The 15,456-nt window shown below is 39.8% G+C and overlaps 1 protein-coding gene across 2 annotated transcripts; it reads left to right on the top strand.

The window, feature by feature from the left end:
* The first annotated feature begins 502 nt into the window (after window positions 1-502).
* On the top strand, window positions 503-15,449 carry aars1 (alanyl-tRNA synthetase 1). 2 transcript variants are annotated; one of them, XM_066685561.1, is made up of 21 exons: window positions 503-629; window positions 4,897-5,064; window positions 5,295-5,483; window positions 6,336-6,481; window positions 7,461-7,652; window positions 7,735-7,879; window positions 7,960-8,105; window positions 8,203-8,311; window positions 8,487-8,637; window positions 8,820-8,944; window positions 10,395-10,539; window positions 10,620-10,798; window positions 10,903-11,016; window positions 11,448-11,654; window positions 11,783-11,967; window positions 12,201-12,309; window positions 12,529-12,642; window positions 12,757-12,876; window positions 12,971-13,057; window positions 13,160-13,273; window positions 14,546-15,449. In XM_066685561.1, the coding sequence occupies exons 2-21, from the start codon at window positions 4,921-4,923 to the stop codon at window positions 14,723-14,725; spliced, it is 2,901 nt and encodes a 966-aa protein (XP_066541658.1). In that variant the 5' UTR covers window positions 503-629; window positions 4,897-4,920; the 3' UTR covers window positions 14,726-15,449. The 2 variants fall into 2 exon arrangements, with proteins under 2 accessions (XP_066541658.1, XP_066541659.1); XM_066685562.1 differs by having other exon boundaries at window positions 522-657.
* Window positions 15,450-15,456: the final 7 nt, after the last annotated feature.

The raw sequence follows: 15,456 nt of genomic DNA, 5'->3' as shown, positions 1-15,456 counted from the left end.
GTACTTATTTTGGTCATGACAAGTTTTCTAGGGTATTAAAAACACAACACAGTCATGATAACAAAGTTAAAACTATATTTTCAGCGAAACCTAAAGTTCAGTGCCCTTTGTTGGACTGGTACAAGTGACTCCTGGTAGAATCCGTACCCACTTATTCCCTGAAGTGGATAAGCAGTTACAGACAATGAATGTATGACTGAATGAATGCTCAGTGGGACAGGAGACTAAGCCATTTAAATTGGTATTGGTCTCAGGTTGCCTTATACAGCTATCTGGGAAAACATGCTTTGTAATATGACCCATGTAAAACTGAATAAGTTTTATTAAGCGATGCGTTATCTCCTCACGTTATTGTTATTGTTTGTGCTAAAATCACTCTCTGTTACCTTTAAGTTGCATCATCCAACTGCATGCGCTGGCTAAAGGGACTTGTGTGCGCTGGTTGATTGACATTGGACATTGCTCATTGGACCAATTAGAATACAGTAAAATCGCTGCGTCACCGGGAGTGCCCCAATCCCATTGAAGCTCGGGTCCAGTTCGGCGCGGATCACTACACCGGCAGCGTGTGGCGAGAGGAGAGAGCGAGGCTGTGACAGAAGAGCTGTACGAGTTATTTCTTTGAGAAGGTCTGTTTTTTATTCCCTGTCCTTTTCGGTAAGATGTTGTCTGTTACATGTGCATTGGTTTTATCTTCTTGTTGGGCTCTGAGGCCTGTAGAGAGGAATGAATGGCAGTTAGCATTTAGCCGTCACTCGTGGCGCTTTGGTTAACGGTAATTGTATGGTTAGGTGTAGTCTCACCAGCAACACCCAGGACCTTCAGTAGAATTTAGTTTAAGTGTTCGCCACGTCCAGTCACTTCAGTTTTGTTAAGCCTAAACATTTGCCTTTTTTTTGTAAATGGCGTATTCAGTCTAGGGTTGTGTCTCAAATGTTGCCCTGTTCACTACGTAGTGCACTACGTAAATTTTAATATAACGCAATTGCGCCAAGAACTGTGTATAGTGTGTATAACAGTAGGAGACTTATGACGCAGGCTTGTTTGTACAGTTCACGAACTAAAGTGCATTATCTGCGTTTATAAGTCAGAATTGTAGCATTCTCATTGTGTACTGTTAAGGGAGCCGGGAGGCAATTGAGATTGAACCTCAACCTGAGCAGGTGTTGGAACTGTGCGTTTATTCCGCAAAGCAAAATTCCAGGTTTTTTTTTTTTAAGTTAAGCCCAAAGTCAAGCCTGTCCAATGGATGACGAGTCGAGGGACATTGCTATTGAATATGTTATCGGGCTGGAGTAGCCCCCGTTCTTGTGCTAGTAATGTTACCACACAGTGTCCTGCCAGCTCCTGTGTTGTATTTATAGGGGCAGCTCTCTCTGTCTTCTTTAAGAACTTTCACAGTGCAGCGTAGACAACCGTAGCTTTAGCTCCTCGGATAACGGCACATGCAGTATTGAGTGGCCTGAATGAATCTAAACCTTGTGTATAAGAATCACGAATGCCCCTTTTAACCCTCTTTGCTTACCTCACTAGGAGCTGTCCATCCATGGCCCTTCATCTTGCTCTTTTCTGTGCCAAAGCCCTTTCTTGTTGTCAGGTGAACCCCAGTTTGTGCAGGGCTTGGTCTAGAGTGCTGCCCTATGCTGCTTCCCTTGAAGCAGAATGACTGCATTCATCATTGCATTTTGTGCTGTTGTTTAATGAGCATGCAGCACCATTTTTCATCTGACTGAAGGCATTTGAAAGACTTTGCCTGGTATATTTCCATAATATAATCCTTTAGTAGATTTTGAAGTCTGCAATATTTTCAATATTTGCTACCGCATAAAATTTGCACAAGGGTCAGTTAGGCACCTCCCTTCATAGTTGTTTCGCTGAATTTTGCCCATGAGATCGCTGGAATTCTCAACAATTAGGTCTGGCATCCCAGACCTACAACACACCAAGTGCACTATATAGTCCTGTCATTTAACCAGCCTTTTATACATAGGTCTACACTTGCCTCCCTGGTGACTAAGGCCATGCCTAGCCCTAATGGCACCGTTAATGCCTTCTTCGATGCATCACCAACTACTTCTTCAGCTAAACATTCCCTATAATTACCCATCATGCCACACCTGTGCAATCAGTCATTTACTAAACTTTCCCAACCAACGGGTGCCCTTCTCATTCACAAATATTGACTTGTGCTTTTAGTTGCCTCTGACAATTTGTTCATGGTTGCCTGTAAATCCAAATTCAACCAACAAGGATATTGCTATTATGTCTGCAAAACTACCTTGTCCCTATCCTAAGGTACATTAACTTCACCTTTGAATGAGACTGCTATCTAAATAAAATAAAATATCCCTTTGCTGTCTGAGTACACCATATCCAACATCACTCTGGTTAGTACAGTACAGTGCAGAACTTGTAATTTCTTATCTAGATCTGTTCTCAGCCTCCAATCTTACACATTAACATGTTTCCCAGTATTAATATCAATCCCTTGATCTCCAATACACTGCTCTTCCTATAATAAAATTATGTATTTAAAAGTTATTTCCAGGAAAAAATATTGACTCCTACTTTAAAAATGGTTACTGTGCAAGGCGTTACTTTTGTGCCACAATTCTTTTTTGAGCGAGTAAGAAGGTTTCTGCGCATGTGCGGGGATATTGCTGCACTCCAGATATTTTGAGTGAGCAAGATTTCTTGAACACACACTACAGCCTACACAGCTTGCTCTCCTGTCCTGTGCACACGGTGTCTCTTACCTGTGGGCTCGCTCTACACTTACAAAGGTTACAGCGTGCCTAAGTTTCAGCCAATCAGAAACGACAAATGACAAAGGTAATTTTTGATGGGATGGTTTGACGGCCAAGTAGGAGGTTATGGTTAGGGGGAAATCTGACAATGCCCTCCGAACAGCAACAGATCAGTACACAACAGCCAGTAATTTTATTTTATATTCATTGAATTCGCAACATTATACAGTTTTTATCTGTTGTTTTTACCTTGTTTTACTGAGTCAGCAACATAGCTAATGTGCTAAAGAAAATGTACATAAGGTAAAATAGTGCTGGCAACAACTGTAACTGGTACTGCAACTACTGTAGAAACTACTTTTCTTAGTAATAGAAAATAAAGTAAATGCTATCTAAATAGGTAGTTATCAACATACATGGCCAGCCGATTGTGTAATTCTTAAATCTAAATAACTTTTTGCTCCTTCAAAATATCCGCATGCAGAAACCTTCATGCTCGCTCAAAATATTTATGTGCGTGTGTGCAGAATTGTGGCACAAAAGTAACGCCATATGCATGTTTGGTCTCTGCTTATCTGTCCAGAGCTTGAGCTTAACCTTGAGCTTAAAAGCCCTGTCCGACCAATTAATGGGTTATGTTCCCTAGTTTTTGTTGTAAGAAACCCTGGGTTTCTGATTTCCCCTGTTTGGGCCTATGGGAAAATGTTCAGCCATGGTGTTGATTGCTTATTATGCTCAGGGTGATCTTGTAGCATATAAGCAGCACCACACAGGTATTTGAACAATGTTAAATTCTTCCAGTTCACTGGAGGCTTTTTATTAAAGCACACTTTGCAATTGTAAAAAAAAAAAAAAAAACATTGTGTATTATAGTTACACAGCAACAGAACCTGAATTGCAGATGTGTTGGCACTTTATCAGTGACGCTGCATTATTTCCTGCAGTAGTGCTTCTACAGAGCCTGAGATTGTTTTGAACTTGCAGTGCTTCTAAGACAGGGCTGTTTACTAACTACAGCTGCTCCATAAGGAATAGTTCTACCTGCATCCTGGATCATTCTTTCCCCATAGGAGATGTGTGCTTTGTAAAAAAAATATATATATATATTTTGAGAAATTATTTTTATATATTTTTTGTTTTTAATCTAAGTATATTTTGTAGTTTTTAACATAACAGGACTAAATGTCATCAGGAATTTCAGTGTTTTAAGATTACATATAATATATAAATGCTTTGATGACAAACGTAACATTGCAAAGCTTAAAGTCAGTACAGTATCGGCATCCAAATATTGTGTTGGAAATCTGTCCTTTATATGAATCTTTTATTGTTTCACATAATAACAGAATATATTACTAAAAATGGTTCAGAATTGTACAACTCTACTTACAGTAATATGAGGGGTGCTGTGCAAAATGGAAATGCAACCAGAATGCAATTATGTATTGAATGGTTTCATCATACCTCATTGCATATATTGCTTATAGTTTTTATTTGTATTTACTTACACACCGTCCCCACTTTTTTTAAAATGGGCATTGTATAATTACCAACTAGTTTAGTTATACCAGCTAAAATGCATGGATATGCTTCAGTATTATTGTATGCCACCCCATAATGGTAGGGACATTATCTGAAATCCAGTGAAGGAGTATCATTTTTATTGAAAAAGGATCATTAAAATATTACCCATCAACATATATCAATAAAATATACGTCTAAGCATTTATTCCAAAACGTTTTCTCCAGTGCCCACTTTTTGAAGACTATTCTCCCTAGTCAAGGAGCCAGGTGACAACATATTTCATGGGGTCATCAAATGTCTTTTGAGAATGACTTCCCTTTTCCCTGTCTGGTTACGTTTTCCACTTTATGGAACAGGAAGTGAACTCCAGAAAACCGAAGCTTAAATAATAGTTAGCTCTTTATGTATTCTGTCTGAATTACTTGTTAGGGTTCCAGTTTGCATTTGTGATTGGAATAGGTTTAGTTTGAATTGCAATGTTAAAGATTTACTAAGCATGTCTTCTAACGTGCATTTGTTTGTTATTACATGCATGATTAATTTATGCTAGGAGATTGTGTGTTTTACTGGCAGCATTCCAGAAGGAGTTATTATTTTGTGTGTGTTTATGCTCTTATTCTATAGTCCTCTGTGAAAAGCCCTATCATCATGGACTCTTCACTGACTGCTGCTCAGATCCGTGAGAAGTTCATTGACTTCTTCCGTAATTACGATCACCAATATGTGCACTCTTCTTCAACCATTCCTTTGGATGACCCCACCCTCCTCTTTGCCAACGCTGGCATGAACCAGGTAAGAAGAGCCTGTAACTGTCATGCCCATTATTAATGCAACATTAATAGGCAACCGTTTTTTTATATGCTGTATAGTTACAGGAAATACATTACGTTTTCTTTGTGTACAAACATTAGGTATTTGTCTACTTGAGTTATATAAAGACTAATCATATATCTGTCTACGGTTCATGTTTGTGTTTGACTTCAGTGAAACATGGTTTGCTGACCTAGTATTATTTTTTGCAGTTCAAGCCAATCTTCCTGAACACCATTGATCCCTCCCACCCCATGGCAAGATTGAAGCGTGCTGCCAACACACAGAAATGCATTCGTGCTGGTGGAAAACACAACGATTTAGATGATGTTGGGAAAGATGTATACCATCACACTTTCTTTGAGATGTTGGGCTCCTGGTCCTTTGGTGATTACTTTAAAGTAAGATAGTTCAACTAGATTTGGGAGCAATTAGATAAATTTTTTAGTTGTTATGGGACAGATTTAGGAATGTTTTAGCCAATATTACACCCAATAACTTGCCCATATGCATTGATGCCTGCATTGATGCATTTTTCACAGTTTCTGCAGAGAACAGTCTCTGGGATTACATTTCTCTGTTGCTATGATGAATTTACATTTTATTGTGGGCTTAAAGGGGGAAATCTAATTTAAAATATCAGAGACTCTCAGTACACGCACACACAGATTGCGTTGTAAACAAACACAGCAGGTTAAACGATAGAAAGATATTCTCAACCACCACAGTGCAGGAGCCTTGCACTGTATAAAACAGATGAAAATGGACATAGTCATTCAGCATCTGAATTTATTGCTGAAACACTGATGAAAAAACGATTATACACACTCACTCTCCCTCGCTCTGGGTTGCTTTATCACTTTCCAAAACAAACCCGGAGCTGCACTATTTAATGTCTAGAAATCTTTCCAAGTAATAAACTTACTGAAGTTTATTGAAATACTGAAGAAAAGGCTTCTCCTATGAAAACCTATAATAAAAAGAATTTGTTTTGCTTTAATCAAATGTGAATTTGCTTTAAATACAAAAAGATAAAATTATCGGTTATTAATAATGGTATCGACTACTCCAAGGTGCCTTTATATCGGTTATTGTATTGGTCCATAAAGAAAAAATAAAATAAAAATTCGGTGCATCCCTAGATTTATATATTCACTATGATTAATCCCAGTGTTTATTTAATTTTGTGATAATAAGAAAGTTTAGACTAGACACTTTTTCTTGTTTCCTGACTCGTCTTTTTGTCTCTGCAGCAACTGGCATGTAAGATGGCTCTGGAATTGCTTACTCAGGAGTTTGGCATCCCTATTGAACGTCTATATGTCACTTATTTTGGAGGCCACGCTGATGCAGGCCTTGAGCCTGATCTGGAGTGCAGGCAGATTTGGCTGGACCTGGGGTAAGATCTTGCACTTTTAAACATGTACAGATTGAACCATACCGTGTGTGAGTAAAATTGGTCTCTGGGCCTATCACAGTCATTTAGGTGATCGATACATTCTCCTTGGAATAATTGTGATATTATTGTCATATTAAGACAGTATTATATCACTGCTGTAAATCTAGTATAATAATACAGTTACATAACTTTAAAAAGCTTATAAGGAAATATTTAGTTAAGAAAATTTAGACATTGCAATATAAATATTTAAATATACTAAAGTGGTTTAAAATATTTTATTATTATTACTATTATTATATAAATAAAACACAAACATAACTCTTTAAAACTCCGTAGACTTAAAGTTTGACGAGATTTCCTGAACATACACAAACAAGCAAGAGACAAGGACCATAATAACTAAAAAGAATGTGCCATAATCAACCTATTTACACAGAAAAGTGTTCATCATTGCAGTAAAACATCTACCTATGCTAGAGAAAGGCAAAAATTAGTGGTGAAGGAACAGTCGCCATTTCCCAGCATTTACAAGCCTTTACTGTTCAAATTCAAAGTAAATATAGAGACTAGATTAGGTTATTACCGATTTTTACCTTCCAACTTATTTGTGGTTTTAGGGGCCAGATCTTTGCTGATTCACAATTTACGTATTAAAGCATTTATTTCCACCTTAAATGGCTCAGTTTAAGAGTCTTTTTTTGTGTTATTCTCCAACTTCTTACTCTTTTCCACCTTAAACAGTCAGGTATTTTCTATACATAGCCGTCTGTACTTCTGTTTAGTATCTACTATATATATGTGTATGTATGTGTGTGTGTATTTATACAGTGCTGCTTATGGGTAAAGCCAAACCATATGTGATGACGTGTTGTCAAATATATTCTCGAACGTAATTTTACTGTGACATGGCATTTTGTGTAATTTTTATTTCACTTTTGTCTGACCTGTATGCAATGCTTTTGCATTGACTCTGTAGAATGGAAGACAGCCACGTTTTGCCTGGCAGTATGAAGGACAATTTCTGGGAGATGGGTGACACTGGTCCCTGTGGACCCTGCAGTGAGCTCCATTATGACCGCATCGGAGGCAGAAATGCTGCCCACCTTGTCAACATGGATGACCCCAATGTATTGGAGATTTGGAACTTGGTGTTTATCCAGTTCAACAGGTAGAAAAAATACACTGCAGTGGTGATTTCATTTCACGTACTTATACAAAAACATTTTACAAACCTTTTCACTGTTGTTTAGAGAGTCTGAGACAGAACTGAAGCCTCTCCCTAAAAAGAGTATTGACACAGGGATGGGACTGGAACGTCTGGTCTCCGTCCTTCAGAACAAGATGTCCAACTATGACACAGACCTCTTCATCCCTTACTTTGAAGCCATTCAGAAGGTATGAACATGTTTGAAGCACATTTTTGGGTTTATATTTTTAGCTCTGTACTTTAAATGCTTTTGATTTTGCTGCTCCAGGGCACAGGTGCTAGGTCCTACACAGGTAAGGTTGGTGCCGAAGACACAGATGGCATTGATATGGCCTATCGTGTCCTGGCTGACCATGCCCGCACCCTGACTATTGCTCTATCAGATGGTGGTAGACCTGACAACACAGGAAGAGGGTGAGCATATGGTATAATCTGCACTCTGTCTATCTCAGTTTAACATACACAGTTGGGGTTGTTTTGTAATGCTCTTTGTGTTTACATGTGTGTGTAGCTATGTGTTGAGGAGGATCCTGCGACGTGCTGTACGGTACTCACATGAGAAGCTGGGTGCTCAGAAGGGTTTCTTTGCCACTCTGGTGGATGTGGTGGTGGAGTCATTGGTGAGAATATATCAACTTTTTTTCTCTCTCATTCCCCCTTACTTATTTAAAATACTTTCTTTTTAAATGAAACATTTATTATGATGAAATTTCAATTAATGTGACTGGAATTTCAGATTTTTTGTAGTCTTATTACTCTGATTAAAAAAAAATGTTTTATCTTTTTATTCTGTAGGGAAATGCATTTCCGGAGCTGAGAAAGGACCCGGACATGGTGAAGGATATCATTAATGAAGAGGAGGCACAGTTCCTCAAAACACTCAGCAGAGGGCGACGAATCCTTGATCGCAAAATCCAGAGCCTTGGGGACAGCAAAACTATTCCTGGTTGGTTTCTTTAGTCTGCCTGGATCAATACTACAGCTGCTTATTATAATGATGCATATAATGATGTTTAAAAGACACAAGTTTGTCCGAATGTGAATCAGGAGTAAATACATATAATTAGGTGTTTGTGTTACAGTGTCATACATTTTGCTGACATTACTTCTCCATCTCCTTCTCTCCAGGGGATACTGCCTGGCTGCTGTATGACACCTATGGCTTCCCCCTGGACCTGACTGCCCTCATTGCAGAGGAGAGGGGCATGGGAGTGGACATGGCTGCATTTGAGGATGAGAAGAAAGCTGCTCAGGTGGAAAGCTATAGAAGTGTGAAATTGCATACAAACATAGAAGGGGATAGGTAGTCATAACCTTTTACCAATGAATAAATTATAATTTAATAAATCAAATGTAAGAAAATAAGAGTACCGTTACCATATATACACACATTTGTATATTGTCGCTATTGAATGAAAAACATATCTCCGTTTTTGTCCATTTTTAATTTACTACATAATTTGAACATGGTATCTGTCCTTTGCATTCGTATGAAACATTCATTACTTTTTTCCTTCTCCTGTTAAGTTACTATTTTTGGAAATACATGTTTTTCTTTGGACAGCAACAATATAAACTATATTGCCAAAAGTATTCACTCACCCATCCAAATCATTGAATTCATATGTTCCGATCATGTCTATGGCCACAGGTGTATAAAATTAAGCACCTAGGCATGCAGACTGCTTCTACAAACATTTGTGAAAAAATGGGTTGCTTTTAGGAGCTCTGTGAATTCTTGTGTGGTAATGTGATAAGATGCTACCTGTGCAACAAGTCCAGTTGTGAATTTTACTTGCTACTAAATATTAAACAGTCAACTGCCTGTGGTATTATAACAAAGTGGAAGTGATTGGGAACAACAGCAACTCGGCCACCAACTTGTAGGCCACGTAAAAATGACAGAGCAACGTCAACAGATGCTTCGGCACAGAGGTCGCCAGCTTTCTCCAGAGTCAGTTACTACAGACTTCCAAACTTCATGTGGCTTTAGGATTAGCTCAAGAACAGTGCAGTAGAGGGCTTAATGGAATGGGTTTCCATGGCTGAGCAGCTGCCTCCAAGCCTTACATCACCAAGGGCAATGCAAAGCGTTGGATGCAGTGGTGTAAAGCACACCGCCACTGGACTCTAGAGCAGTGTAGACGTGTTCTCTGGAATGATGAGTCACACTTCTCCATCTGGCAATGCGATGGATTGGTTTGGATTACGTTTGGTGGTTGCCAGGAGAGTTGAGCTCAGTCCCTTAGTTCCAGTGAAAGGAAAACTTAATGCTCCCAACATTGTGGTAAGAGTTTACAGACAAGCAAAACTTTTGGTAATTATAATGTATATTAATTTATCTATATGTATTCATATAAAGAAGAGGGCAGTAGCCAAAAAAATTAAACTATGATATCTGCAGGTTGATACAATTGTATGGTTTAACCATTTCAGGATAGGTGTGACAATCCGATATAAAAGTAGTACTAAAAACAGGTATAAGAAAGGTTTGACTTTTTGTTAATTATTATTACTTTTTTGTGTGTTTAGATTTTTTTTTTACTTCATTTTGCACAAACCAAGTCTTTTACATGGGAAATAAAAAAGGACGACTGGATTAAAAACCCATTCATTTTGGTTTAGCACTTCCCCTTAGACACTACAATCACACATTATCACCACGAGTGCCCAAAAAGGTCTCTGTTCTCTTTATTCTTATAGTTGAAATCCCAGGGCAAAGGCTCTGGGGATGAGGACCACATCATGTTGGACATATATGCCATTGAGGAGCTGAGGAACAAGGGCATCCCGGCCACAGATGATACCCCAAAATACTGCTACACCTCAGACAGCAACGGAGACTATGGTGACGTATATTCTAAACACCACTTTAAATGGATTTGTGTGCAAGTCTGTGTTGACCAGGTATGTTTGTGCCTTTTGCAGTGTTTGAACCAGCAGTGGGCACAGTGCTGGCCTTAAGGCGAGAGCGTATGTTTGTAGATGAGGTGACCACAGGACAAGAGTGTGGTGTCCTCCTAGATCAGACTTCATTTTATGCTGAACAAGGAGGCCAGACCTTTGATGAGGGCTACATGTTACGGGAGGATGACTCAACAGAGGATGTAAGGAAGAGGGGCTAGACATAAGGTGTTAATGCTAGTATAGAGGAAAAAAGCAGATGTACCTTTTAACTAAGTATTTTGAATGTGTACTTACTGTGCCTCAGAGGATGGAGTTCACAGTGAAGAACACTCAGGTCCGTGGAGGTTATGTGCTACATGTTGGAACTGTGTATGGCACCCTGAAGGTCGGAGACAGACTCACACTGCATCTGGATGAGGTGAGATGTTACAACTGAAATGCAAATCGAGTGATTAAAAGCTCATTTTAAAATTATCCTATATTACTTTGTGATGATTTTCCTCTTTTTATGATTAATCATTTGTGCAATCTAATGTCAAGTTTATGTAACACAAAGTACCATAATGAATCAAGTAACATTGATTTTTTTTTTTTTTTTCACTTTTTAAAATTAATTTAATGCTTATAGTATCATGAGACTTTGTCAGATTCACAGTGATTACATACAAAAATTGTATGGGTATTTGACCAACTGGAATAAGCCTTTATATAGATGAATGGCAGGACTAAACCACCTAGGAGCCACAATATAAAAATAGATGAAGAAATTTTCTCATGAGGCTCTTGTCCTTGTCCTGGAAACTAGTAAATAAAAAGTAAACCTCTCTGTTCCTTGTTGGGCTCTGTTAGGCTCGCCGGAGATTCATTATGAGTAACCACACCTCCACACACATTCTGAATTTTGCCCTGAGGAACGTCCTGGGGGAGGCAGATCAGCGTGGCTCCCTCGTAGCTCCAGACCGGCTGCGCTTTGACTTCACTGCTAAAGGAGCCATGAGCACAGAAGAAGTGCGCCGTACCGAGGAGATCGCTTGCACCATGATTGCAGATGCCAAGGTAACACTACAGAGAGTCACATTCTTACTTAGCACTTTACTTTTGTCTCCTGTAACTTTAGAAACTTGTCTAGATGTGATAAATCATGTCTTGTATGACTCTGGGCAACTTTTTTGATCCCTCTTCAGCAAGTCTATGCAATGGACGCCCCGCTTGCTGCTGCCAAGGCCATCCAGGGTCTGCGTGCAGTGTTTGATGAGACATACCCAGACCCTGTGAGAGTGGTGTCCATTGGTATCCCTGTGGAGGAGCTGCTGGCTGATCCCAGCAGCACCGCAGGCTCCCTCACCTCCATCGAGTTCTGTGGTGGAACGTAAGTTCTGTATAGTATTTGTCTGATCAACAATGTAAGCCTTATGTTCTTGATCTGTGTCAAGCCAGTACTTTGTTCAGTGAGTCAACAGTTTATTACCATGATTTACAGGGTTGTCCACTGTATGACTTACTTAGGCAAAGGACAGGTCACACTGACCTGCTTATGACACCAGTCTGTGGACATTTCAGAGAGATTACAGAAAAATTTGTGACCTCTACTTGTTATCTTAGGCACCTGCAGAACTCGAGTCATGCTGCCCCATTTGCGATTGTGTCAGAGGAGGCCATTGCAAAGGGAATTAGGCGGATTGTGGCTGTGACCGGATCCGAGGCTCAGAAGGTAATCAAGAATACCAATCAGCATTGATCTGTCTTTTAAACTTTCGATAACCAACCTCAATAGTGCACACATGCAGTTGTGCACTTGTTATATGTATATGTTTAATAGGTAAAATATTCAGTTCTGATTATTAAATAGATTTGTTTTGTGATCTGAAGGAAGCTCTTGTAGTAGCAGTTGTCTTGTGTGGGAGATAGTGACTAATACATGTTTTAACAGGCTCAGAGGAAAGCTGACACCCTGCAGCAGGCCCTGTCTGCCATGGATGAGAAGGTGAAGGCTCAAACCGCCCCCAATAAAGACATCCAGAAGGAGATAGCGGACCTGACTGAGGTAATTTTGATAGTTTTCCCAAGCCTTTCCTGGTCTTCCCCACAAGACTAGATTTATGAGTTGTGTTCCTTTTCTAATTTAAAAAGTTTAACCTGGGTTTGTGTGTTATTCCAGACCTTAGGCACTGCAGTCATCTCTCAGTGGCAGAAAGATAAGATGAGGGAGTCTCTGAAGGGCTTGAAGAAGATCATGGATGACCTGGACCGTTCAAGCAAAGCTGATGTGCAGAAGAGGGTGACAGCCAAATCTATGATAGAAAATTTCCATTTTAGTTTCAGAGAATGAGAAAAATGACAGAATCTCATTCACACCATTTCCTTTACCCTAGGTCCTTGAAAAGACAAAAGAGATCATTGAGAGTAACCCCAACCAGCCTCTTATCGTCATGGAGATGGAGAGCGGCGCTAGTGCTAAGGTACCAGTCTTGACTTTGACAATGAAACCAGACCAGAAAATTCAAGCTGTACAAATTATATGACTGAAATTGGAATTTTACCCATGTTCGCCTCTGTTTCAGGCTCTAAATGAATCTCTGAAGCTCTTGAAGACTCAGTCTCCTCAGACTGCTGCCATGCTCTTTACTGTGGACAACGATGCCGGAAAGATCATCTGCCTCTGCCAGGTGCCCCAGGTAAACTCCACACTGCTGTATATTATAATAGTTTCCACCACATGGGTCCGGCTGTACGTGACTCGACTTGGCTTGGTCTTGGTTAAAGCTTTTCACTTTTCACTGGCAGGGCTCCCCCCATGAAATGGAACTGGCTTTGAAAACCACAACAATGGTGGCAGTAAAATTCCTATATGCTGTTTACTCGTCGTGTATTCGCATGTTTTAGATTTTGGACTAAACACGGCTCTGTGCCCCAGTTCTCATAGAGCAATTTTACTTGTTGCACATTTGGCTTTCACCGGAAAGTGCGTCGGCCATCAGCCAAAGGAGCATTTAAGGCTCTTCAAAACACCTCAAGGCAAAGTTACGGGCTGCAGTTGTGAGTCCAGTAAAAATAAATGTGAAAGCTGCTGTAACTTAAGAGATTTTACAAGAGGCTGTTTGTGCTGGATTTGTATGAGCTCTGCATTTCGTGCTGATAGACATGTCTCTCTGGCCAGTCAAAGCTCTGCAGGGTTTACACGTCACCATTTAGCACAGTTGGAACCCGGAGTGAGCTGGGACTGAAAACCTACCCGGTTCCAGGTCCCAGATTTGACCAGTGGAAAGCAAAAGGAGCCGTGCCGAGTCAAGCAGAGTCATGTAGGTTCGGTGCAGTGGAAAAGAGCCATTAGTCAGGAAACTTGTTCACAGTTAGTAATGACTTAAACTGCAGGCCTATAATATCAGGCCTATAAATAAAGTTTATTTTGAAATCATAATTTCTGTGTGCTTAGAAATATGATTGATTTGTGTAGTATACAGTGCAAGAAAAAGTGTCCCTTGGCACATCATTTCACATATTGCTACTAAACATGAAGAGCCTGTGTCCCAAATAGCCACTCGCCTTGGGGCGTTTATGTTCTTGTTCCCTTTTATCACCCATGTCTAGTCAGAGATTGAACTAATCAGACAAATCAGATTTGTGTCACAATTCATTAACTGTTACAACCATGATAGCCGGTGTTGGAGTGATGACTTTGGTGGTTTGCTCTACTGCCATTATTACACAGAGATGTTGAGCTTCTATTTCGTAGTTAAACAATAGATAATTATAAAAAAAAAAAAATCTAGATAAGATGCTGTCAGTCTGGCCAGTGCAGTAAGGATGACCCCATAGTCACCAGATCTCTTTTGTCCTCAACATGTTTTGAACTCAAGTTGGCGCTTTTGGTCTGGATATCTATGTAGATGTCAGAAAACATCAGTTTCATTAATCATATGGTTTTGGTATGTTGTGTGTGTGTGCAGGAAGTTGCTAATCGTGGCTTGAAGGCAAGTGAATGGGTGCAAGAGGTGTGCCCTCTGCTGGATGGCAAAGGAGGAGGCAAAGACATGTCTGCTCAGGCTACAGGCAGGAACACACACTGCATACAGGAGGCACTACAGCTGGCAAACGAGTTTGCTCGTCTCAAACTTGGTGAGAACTAGGATGACAAGACTTCGGTAAGGGGAGCTCAGCGCCGGTGACACATGGTCTGCTTCTCATCTGACTGGAGAGATCTAGAGCTGCCTGCTGAAACTGGACATTCCAGACAGAAAGTTGTATGTGTCTCATTTTTATCATTAGAATTAGAAAGGAAAGCTATGCGTGTCCTCCCTCTTTGTGCAAGGGAAGTACAAAAGAGGGAACACACCAGCTTACAGCATGATCCATCACACCGTCCACTCTCTTGTAGTTTCAAATGAACAAAAAAGATCTGATTGACTAATAATGTACTCTGTATTAATAATTGTTAAGCCCACCAGTGAGTTTTTCACTTTCATGCAGTCAACTGATCCATATTTTTCATACAGATGCATAATATTCATGCCCTGCCTAATCAGTCTGTGTTTGTGGCATTAGGGAAACACATAGATCACTTTGAGGTTAAAGTCTTATGTGATATTACAGGGCTGTTATAATGGTTCAGCTGGTGATGGTAAGTGTCCCATAGCCACATGCAGCTTCAGAAGCAGAATGACTTAGCACATGTTGTGCTTACTCTTGAGGATAAGCCATCTTTCTGTTCTGTAAAACCTCCCCTACAAGTAATAATACATAAATAATGATTTACAGTAAATGAGCAATTGATGTTTTTTTGTCTTGTGCAATGACATTTGGTCGAATGTTACAATTGTTCAAGGCTTTGCCACATACTGGAATAAAAGGATAAATATGC

Source organism: Hoplias malabaricus, chromosome 11, assembly GCF_029633855.1.
Source record: "Hoplias malabaricus isolate fHopMal1 chromosome 11, fHopMal1.hap1, whole genome shotgun sequence".
Lineage (NCBI taxonomy): Eukaryota > Metazoa > Chordata > Actinopteri > Characiformes > Erythrinidae > Hoplias > Hoplias malabaricus.
This window is presented reverse-complemented; position numbering and strand designations above follow the sequence as displayed.

What these genes read in the sequence shown, in the direction of transcription:
- aars1 (XM_066685561.1), top strand. Translation starts at nt 4,921, where the DNA reads ATGGACTCTTCACTGACTGCTGCTCAGATCCGTGAGAAGTTCATTGAC. An exon ending in ATCGAGTTCTGTGGTGGAAC is followed by an intron (nt 11,968 to 12,200) that starts GTAAGTTCTGTA and finishes TTGTTATCTTAG; the next exon opens with GCACCTGCAGAACTCGAGTC. An exon ending in CCGGATCCGAGGCTCAGAAG is followed by an intron (nt 12,310 to 12,528) that starts GTAATCAAGAAT and finishes ATGTTTTAACAG; the next exon opens with GCTCAGAGGAAAGCTGACAC.